The 13,818-nt window shown below is 36.3% G+C and overlaps 1 protein-coding gene across 1 annotated transcript in view; it reads right to left on the reverse strand.

Annotated features, from left to right (window-relative positions):
* Positions 1–992: 992 nt before the first annotated feature.
* CNTNAP4 (contactin associated protein family member 4) overlaps positions 993–13,818 on the reverse strand; it is a 409,919-nt gene continuing 397,093 nt past the window's right edge. Inside the window, exon 25 of the mRNA XM_084503723.1 lies at positions 993–1,066. Coding sequence (XP_084359849.1) covers positions 1,040–1,066 — 27 coding nt within the window. The 3' untranslated portion in view covers positions 993–1,039. The remainder of the gene's footprint in view (positions 1,067–13,818) is intronic.

Here is a 13,818-nt window from a genome sequence, read left to right on the forward strand (position 1 = left end):
AAAGACAGTAGCTGGGCAAGCAGGGTACAACTTGTTGAGCTGTTAAACTACAGACAACCTCAGATCAGCTTTCCCTTTACTTTTTTTTTTTTTTTTTTTCCCTATGAGTCTGAGTATTTCTCACCATCTACTAACTAACTTAATAAAAATAGAGTAAGGTTAGAGAATAGTACACTTAATCATCCTCTCCAAGAACAAACTAAACTAATAAAAACATCCAAAACAGATCTCCAAAACATATCACGGTGAGTAGAAGCTTCCCAATAACATGGGAACAGTCAATCTTAATTGTAGATGTTACTAGCTGGGGAGTTTCTACTCAAGTACATAGACTGAGTATGAGGACTGAGGGCTGAAGACTAAATGGTAGGTAGCTTGCAAGTTGAATCTGAAGGTTGAGGACCTTATGAAATAGGGCACTTCTGATGTGGGGAAAAGCTAATAGTCATGGGTACATACAGCACCAAGGGTGTAGAGAAGAGTAGAAAGGACATTCCAGAGGCTTACCTTAGGATGATAGGTGGAGGCTGAAGCTAAGAAACTGCATCATTTGAAATACTAACATTTGCACATGAGAAGTCTAGGATGTAGCGAGAGATCTGGAGTTTCACATTTGGAGGAGATAATTACATAGAAAGGAGCATTTCAGGCATGTTTTATACTTATGAATCCTCTGGAAAAAAAAGACTTGATCTGGAAGGAAAGTTTACACTTTAATTTTACATTTTTATCTGATACAGACTGATACAAATCAATAATAAAAAGGTCACAGGCAAGTGCTGGTGGAAGAAAACTGACAGACACAGAAGAGTGTCTGGTTTGAGCTGACATAACTAAACCTAACATTTAATGTGTTTCTGAAAAGTATAAGAGGGAAATAAATTAATAATTACAATAAATAAGGCAGAAAAATTAGATACCTTAATGCCAGTTGAATGGAACATGCAATGTTAAGTGGTTAGGTGAAATGCAAACTTACCATTGCTGAGTGATATGGAGGATCTTAAAGTGGAACACTAGAATGCTTGACATCAAACAACTACTCTGATTTAATAGTATCACAGTCCTGGTGGAAGGAGAATAATTAGTATGATACAGTGTTGCCTGGCTAGTTGAAAATGTGAATTAGGGTGTATAAGAGTGAGAGATTTCAGCTATCCATTTCAAGGCAGTTTCAGTGACACAACAGGATGAGATGTAGAAATAATATTTTGGATTCAATGACAGACTACAGTAAAAGGGACTATTCTGTTATTCTCTTTTGGTTAGATGCTCAGATTCTATCTGAGAGATTAGTGGGAACACTGCTCAGTATAGTTAAATATTAGACTGAAGTAGTGAGAATAGGCCAAACAAATAGATCACATAGACATTGAGTTTCAAGATAGACCTACATAAACATGACTTACTTGGAAAAATGAGAACAATAAGTAAAAGCAACAACCACAGCAATAAACAAGCAAACAAAAAACATAAATTCTGAAAGGAGCAGTGCAAAAATAGGCTTGGAGACTGCTGGAGACTTATAAACACGTGTTTTTATAGAAGTCCATTTAAAGTGAATATCAAAACTCTAAAAGGAAAGAAAGAAAGAAACAAACAAACAAAGCAATAACAAAAGCTTAGGAGTCACAAAGACAAACTTAAGAAGGATCTGCCAGGAGGAAAGAATGGCTTTTGAAAGTTAGGGGGCATGCCCTAACAAAAATTGGAAGCCTCATGAAATACAATGTATTAAATATGAGCATTAAATTAAGAGGACTAGAAAACTGTAGAATAATGCTTTGAAGGAAAGAAATAATTTTACAATGAAGGGGGGATTGTACTGTGATAAAATATAATCCTTACGGTATTTAAGGATTCTTAGAGTAGCAGTAAGGCCTTTATACTGGACAGAGAGAGGACAGTGCTTAAATGTTTCGAGATAAAAGAAAATGGAGTACATTTTACTATCTGTTGTATCTGTTACTGTCTTATCTCTGGTAAGCAGCTAAGCACCACACAGCCATTTATTCGCTCCACATTTATTCGCAGTGGGGAAGAGAATCAGAATAGAAACAGATAAACCCTGACTCTGTGCAAGCACTGCTCAGCAACAACCGAAATCTCAGTAGACCAATAACACTATTCTTCATTACAGATCCAAAACACATCACCACAAGAGCCTCCATGAAGAAAACCAACCTTGTCCTAGGCAAAAGCAGGAAGCTTTTTTTTTGTTGTTTTTAAATTTTCTTCCCAATTTATATATATACATATTATATACATAATTATATATAAAATACAATATAAAAATATATAAAATATATAATTACATATAATATATAATATATTATATATACTATATACGAATATATATGTAATACATTATGTTATTTATTTATTTTATATATTTATATATATATATATATATGCACACACACATATATATAATTATTTTTTTTCCTGTCTCTCCTGTGGTGTCTTTTTCAATAATTTAGACAGGTCCATGAAATAGTACTTACAGAATAAATTTAAAGAAATTACTTTCACTATAATTACTCAGCTATGCACCAAATTGTGCTCAAGATTTGAAAGCCATCTGAAGTGATTCATTATATTTGCTAAATTTAGTTGGATAGAAATTAAGTGATCATGAAAAACATGGAGGTGAATTGCATGAAAAGCATTGGTTGGTCGTATTATTTTCCTAGTATACAAGTTGGACTGTCTTTTGCAAACCATGCATTTAATTTAATATGAAAAAGGGCAAATCTTAAAATAGAACCTCTCTTTTCTGATGTCTCTGAACATCTTTCTTCTGTATTGAGTATCAGAAGGAATTAGGGTGGGCAGGCAGTGATTCTGTTTTTTCCACTTCCTATTCCAAACTCTTGCATCTTAAAGATATCTACATGCTCTTCTGTTTGGGAATAGCTAGGGAATGCAAATGAATTTACATTAATTTGTTATCGTTGTTTTGAAGAGCTTCAACCTACAAAAGTGGAACCAGAAATTTACACTGAAATATGGCTGAACAACTCTGTTGTTCTTCATAATATATGTTATTTTTCAAAGTCATATTTTAAAGTTGAAGTGTGATTTTTGAATATATTTAATCATCTTCATACATCTTTGTCTTCAAAATAAATCACCTTGTAACTGCCTCCCTGTAAAATAAAAGAAACTTGCCACATTATCATTCCTTGATTTAGACTAAGATGAACATAATTTCTTCGTGCTTTGTTATAATCTTTAAAAATTCACATATTTTCACATGTCAATTATATGCCATATTCAGTGATTCATTTTTTTCCTAATAAGGAGGGACATGATTTGAAAACAGCTAGTGTGACATCCTTGAAGTACTCAAATGAGCTAAAGTTCAATCTGGAAAACTTTAGAATACCACTGCCTTTATTTAAGTGGGCCAAAATAAATTCATATTATACCAGAAAACATTAAAATCTTCAGTTCAGTATACAGCTAATGTGACTATGCTGTGGGATATCTCTGAAGAAAGGGTTACCTCATTTAAGCAGTATTTTTTAATGGAAAACTCCTGTGTAATCACTACTGCAGATTTGGGCAGATATAACCTTTTAACCTTTTTGAGGAATTAATATACTTCTCTATTGTATTCCATAGATTTTTAAAGTCATTCTGAAAACAAACAAAAAAAGAAAACAACAAAACAAAAACAACAAAAAACCCTATTTTTACTAGAATTCCACCTTACATTTTCCATGCCTTGTAGTAAATTCCTGTTTTAAAAATTCACAGTACATAACCTAGGAACAGATAAGGAAGCATAGAACCAGGAAAATAACTTTGTTTTTCCTGTTTCAAATATCTACCAAAAACTTAAAAATAAACAAACAATAAATAAATAAATAAAAACCCACCCCCATTGCCTTCTTCTCAAACTTAAAAACTTAAAGATCGTGAAGTCACTTACAAAGAAACAAAAACCAAATCCTCTGCCTCCTAACCATGTGCTCATTATCAATATATTACCCTCTTAAATTAACTGTTAAAATAACTTTGGCACTAACATACATTGGTTATAAAAAGTATCCTGAGTATCTGAAAAAAGGGAATATGTGTTTCTAGTTCAGGACACAGTACTGTCTTGTTAAAAAAAATGACCTTTTTTGAAATAAGCTTCAGCTTAAGATCACACCCAGAGTACTGCATTCAGCTGAAACACCTCTTATGAGGACAGGTTGAGAGAGCTGGCCTGTTTGGCCTGAAGAAGAAAAGGCTCCAGGGAGACCTTATTGCAGCTTTTCAATACTTAAGCGGGGTGTAAAAAAAAGATGGAGACCAAATTTTTACTTAGGCAGATAGTGATAAGGTAAGGGGGAACAGTTTTAAACTGAAAGAAAGGAGAATTTGTTTAGATGTTAGGAGGAAATTCTTCTCTCAGAAGATGGTGAGACACTGTAAAGGTTGCCCAGAAAAGTTGTGGTTATCTTTAATACTCTGGGGGTGTTCAAGGACAGGTTGGATGGGGCCGTGGACAACTTGATCTGACAATGGCAGGGTGGTTGGAACTAGATGATCACAGAATCACAGAATCACAGAATTTTCTAGGTTGGAAGAGACCTCAAGGTCATCGAGTCCAACCTCTGACCTGACACTAACAGTCCCCACTAAACCATTTCCCTAAGCTCTACATCTAAATGTCTTTTGAAGACTTCCAGGGATGGTGACTCCACCACTTCCCTGGGCAGCCTGTTCCAGTGCCTCACAACCCTTTCAGTAAAGAAGTTCTTCCTAACATCTAACCTAAAACTCCCCTGGCTCAACTTAAGCCCATTCCCCCTCGTCCTGTCACCAGGCACGTGGGAGAACAGGCCAACCCCCACCTCGCTACAGCCTCCCTTGAGGTACCCATAGAGAGCGATAAGGTCACCCCTGAGCCTCCTCTTCTCCAGGCTGAACAAGCCCAGCTCCCTCAGCCGCTCCTCGGAGGACTTGTTCTCCAGGCCCCTCACCAGCTTCATTGCCCTTCTCTGGACTCGCTCAAGCACCTCGATGTCCTTCTTGTAGTGAGGAGCCCAAAACTGAACACAGTACTCGAGGTGCGGCCTCACCAGAGCTGAGTACAGGGGGACGATCACCTCCCTAGCCCTGCTGGTCACACTGTTTCTGATACAAGCCAGGATGCCGTTGGCCTTCTTGGCCACCTGAGCACACTGCTGGCTCATATTCAGCCGACTATCCACCATCACTCCCAGGTCCTTCTCTGCCTGGCAGCTCTCCAACCATTCCTCTCCCAGCCTGTAGCTCTGCTTGGGGTTATTGCGCCCCAGCTGCAGGACCCGGCACTTGGCCTTGTTGAACTTCATGCAGTTGACGTCAGCCCATTGGTGCAGCCTATCCAGATCCTCCTGCAGAGCTTTCCTACCCTCAAGCAGATCGACACACGCACCTAACTTGGTGTCATCTGCGAACTTACTGAGGGTGCACTCGATGCCCTCGTCCAGATCATCGATGAAGATATTAAAGAGGACCGGCCCCAGCACCGAGCCCTGGGGGACGCCACTAGTGACTGGCCTCCAACTGGACTTGGCTCCATTCACCACGACTCTTTGGGCCCGGCTATCCAGCCAGTTTCTAACCCAACGAAGCGTGATCTTTAAGATCCCTTCCAATCCAAACCATTCGACAATTCTATGATTCTACGATCTGCCATATGTATAATGAGTGGGATGACAAGAACAAGAGTCCTTCAAGAAACAGAATGACAACTAAATATTTCATTTTGTTCCACTTCAGTTTCTGAAGGATATCTTATGTTTTATTCTATTTATAATGTACTGTATGAAATGCAAATACGATTTCTAAAGCTATTGTTTATAGATAGAGAAATAAGCAGGCATACATTTGTTAGCACATAAACAGTTGACAAACAGTCTAACAAACAGTTATCAAAAAGTTTTGATAACCGAATAAGGACTTTTTCTTCTGTCTTCTTATTTTGCAGACTTTTCACTTTCCTCCTTCTGGCTTTCTTATTTGTACTTTCTCCTAGAACTTTCATCCAAATTTTACTTATTTATTTATTTATTTATTATGGTTGTCCAATATTTCCAGATATTGAACCTTCTAACTACTGTAGTTGCAAAAGCTACTGTAACCACTGACCATATATGACATGGGTCATATGCTGTAAAGAAATTAACTTTTTACACTCATGTACAATTGTTAATTTTCAACTGTACAATAGCTATAAAGCAGTAAATGGATTTGCTGCACATTCATGTAGTAATTTTACATGTATAGCAATGTATACATAACACTTAAATATTAGGTCTGAAGTGTCACTGTGTTGCTGGGATTACTCTTTCCTAATAGACAAACAGAAATTTTTGTTGAAATACAGAACTCTGATTTCTAATAAACTGGTCTTTTACAAAAAAAAAAAAAAAAAAAAAAAAAAAAAAAAAAAAAAAAAGTAATTTTACATGCTGATTAATCGATACTGTACAAAATAGAAAGCTTTCTTATGTGTGTAGAAAAGACATTATCCCCTTAATTGGTCTTAAGTGAAGCAGCTCTTTCACAAACACGATAAAGAACAAACAAGGGAAACTGTGAGGAAGTTGCACTTAATCTTTGACCTGTCTCACTACATTTGAGACATTAGATTATATGCGAAGATAAGGCTGCTAGTTATAAAATAAAAATTATATGTGGGTAGTCTGACCTAACTACAGTTAGTAGTGAGAACTAACTCACATAATTAAAGAGGTATACTGTCTGTAATGAGGACATTGATTCAGCTGCAAAATACGCATAATAACCTACAGATAGAAAGGTATTGTCTTATTCTTATTTTCTTCACTCTTTGTTGAGGTCTAACCTTGCAGGTAGCTGTTCACTTCCCTCTCAGTGTTTCCCTTCCCTCCCAGTGGAATGGAGGGGGAGAATCAGAAAAACAAAACAAAACAAAAAAAAAACTTATGGGTTGAGATAAGGACAGTTTAACAGGACTGAAAAGAAAAGTAAATGATGATGATGATGGTGATGATAACATAATGTACAAAGAAAGTGATGCACAATGCAGTTACTTATCACCTGCTAAGGAATGCCCAGCCCATACCTGAGCAATGGTTCCCCCCACCCTGGCCAGCTTCCCCCCTGCTTGACACTATGGTTCAGCATGACACTATGAAGTATGGAATATCCCTTTGGCCAGTTTGGGTCAGCTGCCCTGATTCTGTCATCTCTCAGCTTCTTGTACTACCACAGCCTCCTTACTGTCAGGGTAGTATGAAAAACGGAAAAGACCTTGACTTGTAAGCAATGCTCTGCAACAGCTAAAACATCAGTGTTATCAGTACCATTCTTATCCTAAATCCAAAACACAGCACCATATCACCTACCAGGAGGAAAATTCACTCTATCGTAACTGAAATCAGGATGCTTTTATATCCTGATTTTTTTCCCAAGTCTCAGGATTATAATTCATAGTTTGCGTGTGAATATATGTGCTGATGAACAGAAATGGTATGCATCAACTGAAAGGCTTTACTAATAGAAGAAATAATAATGAAATTATAATAAAAAATAAAAAGAAATTTTTTAATTAATTAGATTATTTTTTAAAAATCTAACAAATTGCAACAGAGTGGAAGAAAGAAAAAGGAAAGATACATTTCATATAATTCACAAGTTATTCAACAGAGTGATGTGGCATGTACAATGTGCTTCTGTATTTCACCTACTATTTTCAGCAGAAAATGGTACTTTCTTCACGATGTTTTAAAAGGAACAATAATGAATGGTTCCAAGGAGGAAACAATTTATATCACTTACAGCTTAAAATGTATTTTATTTTCATGAGTTAAGAAGACCTTTGCTTTCCTCTTTAGTTTCAGAATGAAATGGAGACACAGGGAACGGATGGCCTTAAAGAAGAAAAGTAAAATGTGCAGACTACTACAAGTGTTATTGCATTTTGTTTTTGTAATATTGGTATATAATTATATTTCATCTCTGTTAAGAATTTTTTCCCTGTGAAATTGTGTTTGCAATGGAAATGTTTTTTGTTGTTTTGATTTTCCTGTAGATTTTTTTCTCACACGTGGCCAGGTCCTTTTAAAGATGGCAGTATTTTGAATGACAGAATTTATTCTTGGAGTGAACTACAATTTTACAAAAGAGCTGAGAGAAAATGTAGTAAAAGAAGAAGTTACAATTTTACTGTTGTTTGTTTGTTTTTCAGTATAATAACTGTTGTTTTTAATATTATTAAATAATGATCACAGAAACACAGAATCAAACAATGTTAGGGATTGGAAGGGACCTTAAAAGATCATCTAGTCCAATCCCCCTGCCAGAGCAGCAACACCTACATCAGGTCACAGAGGAATGCATCCAGGCTTGTTTTGAATGTCTTCAGGGAAGGAGACTCCACACCTGCCCTAGGCAGCCTGTTCCAGCATACCCGCCCTAGGCAGCCTGGATAGCAGCACAGCCTTCCGGAGTATCAGCCACTCCTCCCAGCTTAGTGTTATCACCAATCTTGATGACAGTTCACTCTATTCCCTCACCCAAGTCACTGATGAATATATTGAATAATATTGGTTTCAGTACCCCAACCCTTGAGGGACTCCACTAGATATAGGCCTCTAACTAGACTCCGTCTCATTGACTACAACCCTCTCACTTCTTCCCTTCAACCAGTTCACAGTCCACCTATCTACCCGATCATCCAGATTACACTTCCTCAGTTTAGTTGCAAGGATGCTGTAGGAGATGGTGTCAAATGCTTTACTGAAATCAAGTAAATCCTTCCCTCCACTCTTTATTTGTATCCTCTCCTTCCATACTCCCTGTCCCCCACACACACTCACACACTTGTTTCTGTTGTCTTTACTTTTTCCCTCTGGATACCTTCAAGAGTTAAAATACACATTTTAGTTTTAATTCAGATGATAAAACATGTAAAAATATAAATTGCATAGTAAAAATGGGAATTTAAAAGAAAAATATTCATACAAACTGTACTAGGCTTCTGGGATGGCTTATTTCAACAGGAGTGGTTGACATGAAGTGTTAGAATTGTTAGGAACCAGAACATGTGGTCAGAAGAGGATCTGTAGAGATAGATGAAAACAGAGAGAACATGTCTGACAACAAGATTCTTTGCACATATGCTCTATTGAATTTGATGGAAAAATGTTAGCCTGTATCAGCTAAAGGCCTGGCCATACAGCTTAAGAAATGACTGAGAACTTCAAGAAAAAATATTTAGATGTAAGAAGAATTAGTGGGGCTATGAAGATTATTTTAGCAAACTAGTTATGAAATGAATACATGGAATGTATGTGGTAGGAAACTCCAGTTGTCAGGATGAACGATAGTGAAAGCATGGCTGAGGTGATTATTTTCTAAATCTAAATTGCTCATTTCAAGCACCTAACCTTTTAATCTTCTGTGTAAGTATAATTATGTATTTGCAGCTTTGTGATTTATGCAAAAACAGTAGGAGGACATCTGGTGAACCATTTTTCAGGACAGAATATCTATATTCATGAGTTGCTTCAAATGCCAGAAGGTCTGTAAACATACGGAATAGTGGTAGTCTACTGGGTTGTTGTTAAGGAAATCATTGTCACCAGAGCAGTTCTTATGCAAAGACTGAGTGTATAAAAAACTGACAAAAACAAATAAAAAAAAACCTGTGCTTACTGTAAGCAAAACATGGATTTCTGTCTGGGATAAGATTCAGTAATTTTACTGAAAGTTCTGAAAATTCTAAGGAATTTAGAAATTTTCACTTTATTTCTTTTTAACTGAAAAAAAAAAAAATGAAAGAAAGAAAAAAAAAAAAAAAAAAAAAAGCAGCTCCATAGACTTATCCAGATCTCCAGACATTTGGAGATTTATGATTCTGTCTATTTTTTGTTTTGTGTCCTTTATCTTTTGTTTCCATTCCATATTAGTACTGTCATTTTGCTTTTTTTTTTTTTTTTTTTTTTTTTTTGCAATAATAATCATCATATCTAATTCTACAGTAGTGATACCTGTGGTATCTTAAAACTTTTGGTGTCACAGTTGTAATCATTTTTATATACTGTAGACAAGTATATAAATAGCTAAATGAAGATTGTTACTGAAAGAAAGCAGAATATGCAGAAATCTTTTGTCATAGTGATATTTTATTTTGTCTTACTTTGTGTATGTTAATATATGTTTTACAATTATTTTCTTGTTTATCTTCTTGAAGTTTTACTTTTTGTTGATAGAAACATTAAAAAAAAATCCTCTTCAAATAGTGTAAATAAGTAATTAACACCTACTAGGGTATGTGAAAGGAGAGAGGCTGCTCCTTTAATGGTCAATGTCTAGGATATTTTCAATGCAAAAAGTGATAATAAGAAAAAGAGGAAACCATAAACAAAACACACAAGCAGACAAACTGAAAATGATAAGGGAAATAGTGATCAAAACTGATCAGTCATACTCATTGACAAGGGCAAATGCATGTGAATGTCCTGACCTAGGACCATAGCAATGGGGAAACTAAGGGGAAACCATAAACAAAATACACAGAAAAAACAGACCAATCAAAAAAAGCATGGAGAAAACAAACAAAACTTGCTGGTCACACTGACTGGTGGGCAATCAAGAATCTACAGATGCCAGGAAGAAAAATATAAATCACACAGAATCACAGAATTTCTAGGTTGGAAGAGACCTCAAGATCATCGAGTCCAACCTCTGACCTAATGCTAACAGTCCCCAATAAACCATATCCCTAAGCTCTACATCTAAACGTCTTTTGAAGACTTCCAGGAATGGTGACTCCACCACTTCCCTGGGCAGCCTGTTCCAATGCCTCACAACCCTTTCAGTAAAGAAGTTCTTCCTAACATCTAACCTAAAACTCCCCTGGTGCAACTTAAGCCCATTCCTCCTCGTCCTGTCACCAGGCACATGGGAGAACAGACCAACCCCCACCTCGCTACAGCCTCCTTTAAGGTATCTGTAAAGAGCAATAAGGTCATCCCTGAACCTCCTTTTCTCCAGGCTGAACAAGCCCAGCTCCCTCAGCCGCTCCTCGGAGGACTTGTTCTCCAGGCCCCTCACCAGCTTTGTCGCCCTTCTCTGCACCTGCTCAAGCACCTCAATGTCCTTCTTGTAGCGAGGGGCCCAAAACTGAAAACAGTACTCGAGGTGCGGCCTCACCAGAGCCGAGTACAGGGGGACGATCACCTCCCTAGCCCTGCTGGTCACACTGTTCCTGATACAAGCCAGGATGCCGTTGGCCTTCTTGGCCACCTGAGCACACTGCTGGCTCATATTCAGCCGACTATCCACCATCACTCCCAGGTCCTTCTCTGCCTGGCAGCTCTCCAACCATTCCTCTCCCAGCCTGTAGCTCTGCTTGAGGTTATTGCGCCCCAGGTGGAGGACCTGGCACTTGGCCTTGTTAAACTTCATGCAGTTGACCTCAGCCCATTGGTGCAGCCTATCCAGATCCTCCTGCAGAGCCTTCCTACCCTCAAGCAGATCAACACACACACCTAGCTTGGTGTAATCTGCAAACTTACTGAGGGTGCACTCAATGCCCTTGTCCAGATCATCGATGAAGGAAGGAAGGAAGGAAGGAAGGAAGGAAGGAAGGAAGGAAGGAAGGAAGGAAGGAAGGAAGCGAGGGAGGGAGGGAGGGAGGGAGGGAGGGAGGGAGGGAGGAAGTATTTTCCTCACTTAATTTTGTGTTAGATCAAAAAATACTTTCTTCATCATTTGACAAGTCATATTTTATTTTTCTTTTATTCATCTCAGAATTTCTGTGTGTATACTCCCAATTTGCAGATGTTTTGGGAAGAGCAGAACAGGAGATGTCCTCATATTCTTTTGAATTAACTTGAATTCCCAGAGGAAGGTGTGTATGTGTGTTTTGTGTGCAGATATATATATTTTAGCTTTTTGTCCTATTTTTAATTTTTTTAATGCAAGTAATATTTTGAAACTTTTTCGTTTTAAACCCATATAATTTTAACCTTAACTTAAGTAGAAAGGGTATTTGTTTTCCATTTCCTAAGCATCTAGTAACTCTGGACTTTATTTTTGTTGTTGTTGTTTGTTTGTTTGTTCGTTTGTTCTTCTAATTTTAAATTTTTATTTTTTTAATTTTTTTTTTATAAATGTTAATTATTTTTATTACTGCTTATTATTTAATCATTACCTCAGAATCCTTAAAACACAAATAACCTATATCTGTGTCAAAAAGCGTGTACTTAACGACACCAATTCTGGAAAGATTTGTACATATAAAAAAACATTACTAATGTTTTACTAAGGTCCATTAACTGGAATGAAGTTACTCATGTTTAAAGCAATATATGATGGAATTGGCCCTATATGACTTTTACCCAGACAGTGTTCCACTAAAGAAGTTGATGTTAAATAAATGTGTTATTTAATTAAATAAACAGAAGTATAAAATATTATAAATTCATTCTTCTCCAGCTCTGTTTGGGATACATTCTCAAAAGCCTTTTAGAGAGTTTTTTAACACAGTCTGAACACCAAAACCCCCTGGACAGTTTCCAGAAGCTGAAGTATAGTTGCACTTCTTGTATTTTATAATTTACATCTGTAGAAACAAGGTTCATATGCATTTGTCTCCTGACAAAACAGATAGACCACATACTTGGACTTCCTTAAAATAAGCTAATTTCACAGACTTTATGAATCACTTAAATTAATCTTGAGAAATTAAACAAGTTTAAAATTACCCATCCCCACTAGAATCACAGACATTACATACATTAAAGACTAAAAGTGAAAGAAATATATCTATTACAACTGGAAATTACAATCAAGATACTGATTTTGACATAGAATTCAATTCTTAACTCCATTAGCATTTGAGGGTTTGTCCATTCTCTGTTTGGCTCTTCTGCATGTCTCCCAGTCTGAAGATTTATTTTGGGGTTACTTTGCTTTTTGATCAAAGTTATTGATTAGCTGAGGAAGGAAAAAAAAATACTGGGAAGGACAGGATAATCACTTTAATGTCAATGGAACTTTGTCCTAAAATTCTGGGAGGGACAGACATTTCCTGGCAAGTCACCACGTAGGCAGAGAACCATATACATGTATACTGAAAGGCAAAAACTAGACTGTTTTCTCAGCTAGAATAAATAGCTATTTACCACATTATGAAGCTTAGCTAATAGTGATAGGAGCATAATCCAGAACTGGAACTGTTTAGTACATAAAATATTTACAGAAAACAATCTCAAGACTTTATGCTACTACCGCATGTTTTCACAAGCTCCAGTGAGATCCCTTGCATCTTTCCAAAAGCTTCTGCTTTCTTACCTTTTTTTTTTTTTTTTTTTATTGTTGCTGTTTTGTTTTGTTTTTAAAGTGTGTCATGGCTGTTCTTTGGAGGTATTTTGATTTGTGTTTTCTTTTCCATTACACTTTAAGTGCATGTATACAAAAATACCTTACTTCACATTTTATTTTATGGTATTTTATAACTGATCCTATCAGAATCATGAACAGGGATTTTGTGATTTATACATATATACGTATATATATATATATATACCTATTTTATACATACATATATATATACATATTACTCATTATTTTCACAGTACCTTATTTGGCAGCCACACCAAATATTAGACAGATATAGCTTACTATCTTTCAAGACAGTTCTCAACAAATTCAAGAATGAAATGAGACAAGACCTGGAGACTTCCAGACAAAAGAAAGATTGCTATTCCCCCACAGTAAATAAAGAGATAAATAAATAAATAAATAAAAAGGAAAAAAAAAGAAAAAAGAAAAAAAAAAAGA

This window comes from Aythya ferina (assembly GCF_964211825.1).
Source record: "Aythya ferina genome assembly, chromosome: Z".
NCBI classification, from domain to species: Eukaryota; Metazoa; Chordata; class Aves; order Anseriformes; family Anatidae; genus Aythya; species Aythya ferina.